General features: G+C 42.1%; 1 protein-coding gene across 1 annotated transcript in view; it reads right to left on the reverse strand.

Moving 5' to 3' along the window:
- Positions 1 to 10,183, reverse strand: part of LOC104489656 (protein unc-13 homolog B-like) — a gene marked incomplete at its 3' end in the record, with an annotated part of 132,679 nt that overhangs the window by 30,701 nt on the left and 91,795 nt on the right. Inside the window, exon 12 of the mRNA XM_010131841.1 lies at positions 3,402 to 3,448. Coding sequence (XP_010130143.1) covers positions 3,402 to 3,448 — 47 coding nt within the window. The remainder of the gene's footprint in view (positions 1 to 3,401; positions 3,449 to 10,183) is intronic.

The raw sequence follows: 10,183 nt of genomic DNA on the forward strand, positions 1-10,183 counted from the left end.
CGATACTAGCGATACTGTTTTGGGGTAAAATAGCTGCCACAGGAGATACCTGAATGATGCCGAGGATTCCAGCGTTATTTGTATCACAATGCAGCTTATGAGTAAGTTCTGGGTCAAAGATTCATGACAAATCACTTGAATCATGAAAGCATAAGCAAAACAGAAAGGGAGAGTCTGTAAGCTGAAAGGATGTAATAAAATGTCACAAGTAAAAACCCGGAGTCAATGCTCCTGCTCAAAGTCAATGGCACAGTTGGGAATTTGCACTTCTTTTCTACACGATTACCAATGATTATTTTTTTCTCTAATTCAGCTGAAAGGAAACTGGCATACTCTGACATCTCCCAGAAAAGAAAATCATTTAAATTGCACATTTTATCCATTCAAGATGAGTCTAAACAAGTCGTTGTGCTTGAGAAACCCATCTAGTAATAACCTCATTTGCTGCAAAATATTTACACTAGACTGAGGTTTATGATAGAACCAGTTGTATGCCAGAGAACAAGGATACTTGAAAGGTGCTTTTCACGACTGAAGAAAGGCATCCCAGTACCAAGATAGTTACACATTCAGATGGCCTGCTTTTAGCTTGCTAATATTTCTAAAAAATATTTTCAACAACAATTCTTCATTTTCCAAATTATATATTTGGCTTGTTGTGCTTTCAGCTCCCTCAGTGTCTTTATCCAAGCACAATCTCCACTTCACTCAACAAAATTACAGCGTTTGTGCAGACAGAAGTACTGACAGTGCCTCAAATATGCACACCGCAGCTTTACATGTAATAGTTAACTATCCTCTGCAATACATGTAATATTTATAGCAGTATTATGGAGTGCTGTACTGAGGAGTGAATAGCATTTCTGTATGAGAAGATGATTTGCACTTATAAATAAAATATACACCCATTTATAAATAAAAATTACACCCAGAGACTGATCCATAATACCAATTGCACTTTTTTTGGAAGCCATCCCACCGAAGCCAGTGATTACAGACAGGCAGCTACTGTTGCATTATGCTCTAAGTTCAAATAGCCTGAAACAAGTATTCATCTTTTAATACAAGTTTTACCTGCAAGAGAAGAGCTCCAAAGAGGAGATATAAGGACTCCCTGAAACAACACCTCAGCCTAGGCCATATTGACCACCATCAGTGGTCCACCCTGGCCTCCAATCGGGACATTTGGAGACACACCATACATAATGCTGCTGCCGTCTTTGAGAGCATGCGTAGAATCAGTCTTGAGGAGAAAAGACAACGCAGAAAGCACCGTGCCTTGACTGTACCACACAAGGAGACCTTCCGGTGTGCTCTTTGCAACTGGACTTGCCTATCCCGCATTGGCATTTTCAGCCATCAGCGTGCTTGCAGTAAGCGTGGGTAAAGCCCTTCCCAAATCTCCGTCCGCGAAGTCAAGCCATGACCACAGAGATGCCTGCCTCGAATCTTGAAAACTTAAGCAAGCAAGATGCTTTGCAGGGACAGAAGATGATTACTTCCTTCAAAGGACACCACTGCTCTAATACTCCTATGAAAGAACCACTCCAAACAGAAGTGCTCTAATATACTTTGTGGCTAGTAATCTACAATGTGGCTAACAGTGGAATTAGAGGTTCACTTTCCACAGTTCTGGAAATCCCTTGTATGTGGGGACACAGTGAATAAGCCAAACCTTTTTCAAAACTACCTCAGCCAGTCTGTTTTGTTATAGCTCACATAGGAAGAGGGAAAAAAAAAAAAAAACAAAAAAAAATCACAGCAACAAAAAACAAAAAAAAAAAAACCTGGAGGCTCATACTCATGATGAGGACACCCTACAATTTCCTGTCACTGCTTTTAGTGCAGTTTGATTTGCTCAGCATTGCAGGATATATTTAACCTTCCACTAGAGCAAACACTGCCCCGAATTGACAAAGCACATTTCAGAACTCTAACCGTATTCATCTTTCAGGCTAGGAATTAATTTTTTGTACGTGAACCAATAAACTCAGTACATTGCCCCCTTGTTAAAACAGGAGAAGGTGCTTTTTATAGTTGGAATATATCACTGTCTTCTGCTCCGGCTAATTGCCAGTTCTCCAGCAGCCAGCTCAGCAAAGTCCCGGGCTCCTTAGGAAAGCACAGGGTTGCTAGGCAGCTCTAGGCATCCACAGGTGTGGAGGATGCTCTGCAGGAATACCAACATCACAGAACGATGACTCCAAAAGGAGAAAGACATGTAATGAAGCCTCCAATTTAACTTCATGTTTTATTAGGGAAGCTTCCTTCAGTGGTACGAGAATTAACTTTTGCGTGTAGCAAGCCAACTCCTCGCTAAGATTTCAGGGCAAATCTGCTGCTGCATCAGCTCCTAACGAGCGCACCACCACCAAACCGGATCGCCTTAACTGTGTACAAGGCATATAACCCAGCAGCTTGTAAAATATGTCATTGTCTTTTTTCCACAGAGGATTCTAGGGAAGCTACCATGCTGGCACCTATTAAGCAGAGTGTCATGCTGAAATTACACACAATCAGAACGTCTGCTTCATTTGCTGCGAGTAGTGTGTTGCACAGAGAACACACAGACTCTCATTCTCACCTCTGCACAAGAGACATGATGATCACTGTTTTAAAAATGACAAACTGCAATGATTTCTAGAGTTATTGCAGTTTTCACTACTACAACGACAAAAATCACTGCAAAGACATAAGACTTCTCTAAAACTACTATTTTTCTTCAAAGAGTAAAAGACACAGCAGCCTTTCCGAGCTAGTCCTTCCCTCCCCTAGTGAAGTAACTGATTCAAGAAAAGGGATCTCATCCAGACCACTCTGTGGTGCTCAGCAAGGGTTATTTAACACTACTTCTGTATGCACTTGCCACCATCATGGTGCAGCTCTCCAGTAATAAGCAATAGGACAAGAGGAAATGGCCTCAAGTTGCACCAGGGGAGGTTTCAGTTGCACATTAGAAAAAAATTTCTTCCCCTAAAGGGTTGTCAAGCCCTGGAACGGGCTGCCCTGGGCAGTGATGGAGTTCCCATCCCTGGAGGTTTTTAAAAGACATGTAGATGTGGTGCTGAGGGACATGGTTTAGGGGTAACTTAACTGTGCCAGGTTAATGGTTGGACTTGATGAGCTTAAAAATCTTTTCCAACCTAAATGATCCAGTAATTCTATAACCAGGGATCTCGTTCTTAACCATGGATCTCTTGAAGAGCTCACAGCCCACCTCCAGTTGTTTAAGAGGAAATAGAACAGCAGGCTGACCCAAAGTGAGGCATGGCCACTTGATCATTCCTGACAACAGCCATTAAAAACAGCAGAAGTGCAGCTTCTACATAGGTTGAACTGCAGACCTCAAAGTACTCTGTAATTAAAGACACAGGGAAACAAGGTCTCAAAATACTACTTACCCGCCTTTGAGCCAGGGTGGTTTTGATGGATCAGCCTCATCTTGACCCTTAAGTGGGAAAAGGTAAAAGAACAATACGAAATTAGTTTCTGAAAACACCAGAAGAAGCATTTGGATTATATTCTGAGGAAAGGATAACAGACCACACTGCATGCAGGCAAATGCATAAAGAAACTAATCCAAGCACCTTCAATCACCAACATGTCAGGACAAGTCATACAGACACAGACAGGCTATGCAATTTCATTGAACACACAGGACTGGAACCTGAAGAGCCTGTTCAGTGCACCTCCTCTTTCAAAAGGCAGTCTCAAAGACCCAGATTTTTGGGGTCAAAACATGAGTTATTGGAGAGCTCCTGTTACTACAGGTCACCGCTTTCGTGAACATGGTCATAACGAAGGTGTTGTAGACTAAAAGCACCCGTATGAAATGCAAAAATGACTGAGCAACGTGAAACTTTGTACACACTTCTGAGCTTTGTTCACGTTCCAGTGTAAAAGCTCTTTAGTCCTCTAAGCATAGGGGTCCCACTGCAGCTTCACCCATTCATATGAGAGTATTTCATTTCCAACAGGTGTCGAACAAGGGCCTTTAACTGCAAGACTGACTGCTGGTGACTGGGATCTCAGGGTACAATGGAAAACACCACAGACCGCAAATACGAGGATTCCTACCCAAGAATTCAAACCATGTTCTTATGTTCCTATTAGGAGTGTATTTACAGAGTAATGTTTTGTTTCTTTGAAAATCTTCAGTGGACTGATCAGAGCTGAGGAGTGCTTAAACACTTGGCAGTGTGCCTGGAGGAAACAAAAGGTTTTGGACTATTGGAAAATGGTTTGCCTATAACTGGAAACCTCTTTGTTTCAGCTTACAGTTCATAGTACATTCTCCTGCGCTCCCTGAAAGAAAAGCCAGTTTCAAACAGGACTAAGCAAGACACACTAAGAGCTAACACTCCAATCTCCGATAATCATGTCTTCCAAGTATGAAGAGGTTTCACTTGCACACAGCAGAAAACAAAGTATTTCCAGCCGTGGGACTGGCTGTCCCTTGTGCTTTCACTGAGCTGTGCAACGTTAGGTTGTTCACAGGTGATGGACAAGGTCTCCCAAGAAGAGCAGAAACAACCAGGGAAAATCAGTTTCTTTTGAGGTCTCAACTTGTACAGCAGCAAAAGTCCAAACTTCTTTTTTGTTAATCCTACAACTCCAGGGCAGATCTGAAGACAACGTAATTGCTAGCATTTAATTTTAAACAGGTGTGGGAAACATGACATTATCCACAACTGAATGGACACTACAGCTCTTCCATGTGATCACAGAGACCTGCAGAGCAGGCAGAAGCCCAGAACCACGGTCCAGCACCGGTCCACGTTTTCATTCCAGCCAGAGCAGCACACCAGGCTCCAAACTGCTGCAGGACAGATCGTGCTTCCAAAAGCCGTCAGCCTGAAATCTGCATTTCCTCTGGAGGTATCTGAACCAATTGCTGGTCAAAAAAGACTTCATGAAGCAAATGCAACCAGATCCTTCAGAGCACACAAGGCAGGATGTCTCCACCATTGCCTCTGAACACTTGCAAGAGCTGTAGCTAGAAAGCCATCCTAAAATGCAGCAACACTTTGTATTGGATTGAGCTTGACACTGGTCATCAGCTGTACCGAGTAACAGAGAATGACAAACATGGGCACATCTTCTTGCGAAAGGAATTAATGTATTAAGGTTTTCAATCTGAGAAACTGTCTGAGAACTCACTACATAAGCAACCAATATTGAGACATTAACAGACCACCAATAGCACAGGCAATACTGCAGCCTGGGGACCGCCAGGGCATCAAGAACTCTGTCAGGGGAAAAAGATCCAGGGAAAGCTGTTACCTAACTGAGCAACAACCATGTCCTGTGGGCAACCAAGAGTCAACAGGGAATGGCTGGTAGTGTGGATGCAGGGAAGGGCAGAAAGAGTCATCAGGAAACAAACCTCCACTAGGTTTCAGATTTTGAGCCATGTCAAGTAAAAATTGCTGAGAGTCCAGATAGCCTGTACTTTCGCTCATTTAATTACTTTTGCCAAGCCTTTAAGATGTACAAATAAAAAGAAAATAAGAGAAAAGAAAGAGCTTCTCTAGGGCTGATACTAAAAACTGCCTGCATATAACAGCACAAAACAAAAGAGCTTTCAGTGAGTGGGGGGCAAGTCACGCGATAGCTGTATGGAACAGGAGTTATCCTGTTGAAAGCAAAGAGGTCATTCGCTCCAGGCAGCATTCTCCCCGAGAAAGTGTTGAGAGAACCAGCACTAAACATCCATCAAATGAGGGCTGATGCCTTGAGACTGCAGAAGAGCCAGTGCAGTACCCACAGTTAAGGCGTGTGGGGAAAGGAGAGAAAAGGGAGCTAAAGCAGCGTAAGCTCATTATTGGCTTCAACAGCTTGAAAGTCTTCAGAGCAAACATGGAGGAAAGAATTAACATGGAGGCAATTGGAAAGCACAAAAAAAAGTAATACAGTTCTGAAAATATATTCTTTGTTTGACAAAGCAACCATTTTTCTTTAGACCAAAGAATGTATTATCAACTGAATTTTCATTTCAGCAAAAACTTTTGATGCTATGTCGTGTGACGTTAATAAGCAGAGCAGTAGGGAGCTTTAAGGTGGGTAAACAAGTAACTGAGACAGCCATGGACAACACAGCAAGGAAACCAGTGGGAGTGAGCAGGATAAAATCTGCAGTTAACAAACACAGGAGAATTATTGATGCAGAATTCCGAAGCCCAAAAGAAAGTACAGGTGGCAGAGAAGATTGCAACAACCGAGGATTAAACATGGTACAAACGGCAAGATGAGAGCCCTACACCCTGCTGTGAATTTGACGGCATATAAGGTGTTGCTCAGTGGCAAAAAGCACGTAACAACGGATGTGAGTTCTAGTCGTCACACTGGCCATGAGCCACTAGGATACAGCTATGTAAGAAGAGAAAAACATCCACAGAGCAGGTCCAGTGGAATGTCTCCATAGAAATAAAAGCATAAATACCTCTGTACTGTGCTGGCAAGACTCCTTCAGAAAGGCATATACAATCTTTTTATTCTGTGTCAAGGTAAAAAGAATTCACAAAAGAAAATGGCAAAAGCAGCATGTGGATGTAAACACAACACTACAGGAGGAGAACAGGACAGCTGGCTTACTCTATCAAAAAGAACCTTTTCCTGTGTTTATTCAATAGACAGGAGAACAAAATGCATGGAAGAACTACTGCAGCTAAATATAAATGGAGGGTGAAAATCCAAAGGTGTCTAACCGTGACAGTTCTGTAGAAGCCTTTCAAAAGGAGAAGCAGGCACCAAACCCAACCAGTTTTAAAGAAGGCAACTGGGCAGTTTATGTACGAGGCACAACATCACACAGTGGCAGAGGGCTGGCAGTCACCAAGAAGTCCTCTGCACTCCCTTGTTGCACTGACATATGCAGTTGAAGAGCCAGTCTTGGCGTGAGGATTAACAGGGTCCAGACACTTCAGGGAGTACCAGTTAAAGTAATCTATAGTTTACACCATTGTTGTGGGCAGGAACACTTCATACATTCCTCTTCATTTAAAGAGGGCAATTGGCAATGCTTGTCAGATGGATTTTCCGCAGCTGGGGAGTTTCCCACCCTTCTGAGGGCAGCACTCACACCAGGACACAGGAGGGCTCCAGCGGCTGCTCTGGGTCTCATCACCAGTCATGGATGAGCTGGAGTTCAGCCCATGACAACAGCCTAGCTCACTTAGAGAGGAAATGACAGGCAGATGAGAAGAACACTGGAACAACTGTGAGCATTCTTAGCACTGTCCTTCCCAAAATGAGTGGGAGGGCAAAGAAGACATGTTTAACACCCAAACAGCCACATGTCTGGGTCTGCATGTCACAGAAAGTGTTTTCCTAGCTTAGGCTTCACTTCTCTGCACAGCTCTATCACTTGATCTCTCCTTGAAAGCAGCCAGACCTGTCTGAATCTGAAATTTATTATTTAAATCTCCAGTAAGCATATAAAGCAGCACTGAAAAGATGGAGAAGCAAACGTGTAAACAAGACAGCTCATCAGATCTCTATTCGATTTTTTAAATTATTATTTCTGATGCTTATGGATGACAGTTTTACACCTACTGTCCGACAAACACCTACAGCTGGGAAAGTGCTTGTCACCCCCAGTAATGCAGTATAATCACTCACAGTCAAGCGCGCTATAACCAGTTGCTGAAAGGTCTTCTCCAAGTAATTAAAGTTTCTGAACAACCCAGAACCAGTTAGTAAAACAATGCCAGTGACAGAGTGACATAAACTTAAAACCCTGGATTAAACAAGTTAACAGATGTGATTACTTATGGCACAATATTCAGTCACAGGGAAGGCAATGTCTGGTGAAGCCTAGAAAGAAAACTAACAGGAGTTTTGGTTACTCAAGAAAAGCAGCAGCTAGGCCTACAAGTGATTTAAGAAGTTACTTAACCAAGCTGCAATTTGTAATATTCCCAACGTATCTTATACCCAAGAAGATGTTTTAATGGGCAGAACAAATAACTACGTACTTTTGTAGAAGAGAAAGTCCAAAAAACGGACAGAGAGGCATAAAAAAAAAAAAAAACCAAGTTTGGAGCAGCACAAGGAAAAGGAAGAATATCCCCAGATCTGTTATCCCTCGCCATCCAAATCCATCTCTCCACACAAAAGGCTTTCTAATAATGTAACTTCCCATCACATTTAAGTACCACATCTAGCACATTGTCCCCTTAGATAAAAAATAGAGGTAAAACACAGAAAGCCGCATTATTTAAACAGATAAGAAAAAAAAAACAATTACTTTTTATTTGTTTTGAAAATCATCATAACTGGTTTTCAAATACCATGCTTCATTTTTAAGCCTCAAAGACCTCAATTTAGCTACAGATTAATCTGTGTCAGGAACAACAAGGAACAACTGTTTCACTGTCTAAATTAAACTTCTGGTCATGCCTAATTAGACCACTTCTTCAGGGGTATCAGGAGAATCAGACTGAACTAAATCGTCCCAATTAAACTAGTCAGTCTGGTGGCTCAGTATGCTCAAGTATGCTATGTTTTACATGGAATCCAAAGCTGCAACAAGTCAAGTGATTACTAAATAAAGACTGAAGAGCCCCACAGAAAGCTCCTTCCACCTGATGCATCTTCCAGTACCAGCATTCCAGCTGCCAGATGAACAGCTTAAAGGAAGCTGCAGTGGTTTTACACAGAAGCCAGAAGAGGACAGAATTTAACACCAGTATTTCACACCAGATAATCTCTGCACTCCTGAAAAAGCATTAGTGGACGGACACTTACCGATAAGAAATAAACACAACTGCTGATACATGAGCCAATAAAGCTTAGAAATGCAATTCATCAAACTCAACGGGTGAGATCTGCATGAAGGTTCAAAAGCCGTGCAACGCTCGTCCTACTCCAGGAAGCTGGTTTAGCCTGATTCATACAACTAAGGGCATGGCAGAAGCAGGTACTGAATCCTCAAAGCGTAGCTTCAAGAAAATAAAACAGCGGAGAAACCAAGAGCCAGAAATTTCTCTATATGAGGTACTCCCACAAACACAAACGAAGATGCAAACACAGCAGAAAACAAAAAAAATTATGTGGATCCTCTTAGGAGGAATTACCTATTGGAAACAGGGCAATAAGCAGAGAGGCTACCGCTCTATGAGCAGAGAGGCAACAGCTGTAGGTATTAAGGGAAAAGTCCTACCCTTCCCACGGGGCACATAGTCCCGCTCAAAGCAAAGCGCAGCAAAGAGCAGCTAGCTTTGTTTTGAGCAAGTGTAGCAGCAGACACCTCCCAGCATCCACAGTCTTGCTTAAACTCAGTTTTACAGCCCATAGTGGTACCTTTTACTTTAATTGCTGTAAGTGTACAAACGAGATACAGATGGAATGAAATAAAACAACTGAGAAAAAAAATGAGGAAATACTTGGTTTAAACAAGATTTGTAAAGAGAAGACTGGAAAAGACAAGATAAGTGATTTCTACTCTGCTGTTGTGGTTCCTCTGCACATTACACAGGGCACTGAAGGGAGGAGATGACTCCAAGCATTCATGTTTTCCTCTTTGTACAAGGTAATACGCACTGAACAGACTCTTAACTCATATGCAGTGTTAACAATTCCTCTGATAACTAACATGCTGAACTTAATCTCAGCGCCTCACTGAGAGCAACTGGCTGTATGAAGACAAGGCATGCACACACACAGGAGTTTCAGAAAGATGCTAAGTACAAGAGACCACAGATACAACCTGGAGCTCTCCTCTACCTCCTTCTGTGAAGGAAAAAAAAGGAGAAGGAGAGGAACAAAAGTTAATAGACCAGATTTCTGCTATGAGCTCCGTAAAATTATTTCAGAAGATGGAGTAAATATTTGCCACATGTTCATAAAAGATTTGTGCAGCAGAGAGTTTTCTCACGTGCTTCCTGGGACATACAGCAGTTAATTCCTACCAGTTAATCTCAAGTTAACCTAATGAAATTTCATCCATAACTGCACATGCAATAGAACACGTTTTTCAGAGCTGATTTTTAGAGTTACAGTTCCTACTTTAGTAAGTATTTTAAGTAATCTTAATAATACTTAATATCTTAAGTAATCTTAAAATGCTATTTACCACACTGGAAAGCAAAACTCTATTTATTCCAGAGAGGAACAGATTTGTTCCCCCTTTCCCCCAGACTGCATCCACTGCCTGCGTCTGAAGCAACCCCCCCCTTTCCCT

The sequence above is a fragment of the Buceros rhinoceros genome, unplaced genomic scaffold, assembly GCF_000710305.1.
Source record: "Buceros rhinoceros silvestris isolate BGI_N320 unplaced genomic scaffold, ASM71030v1 scaffold1342, whole genome shotgun sequence".
Taxonomy (NCBI): Eukaryota; Metazoa; Chordata; class Aves; order Bucerotiformes; family Bucerotidae; genus Buceros; species Buceros rhinoceros.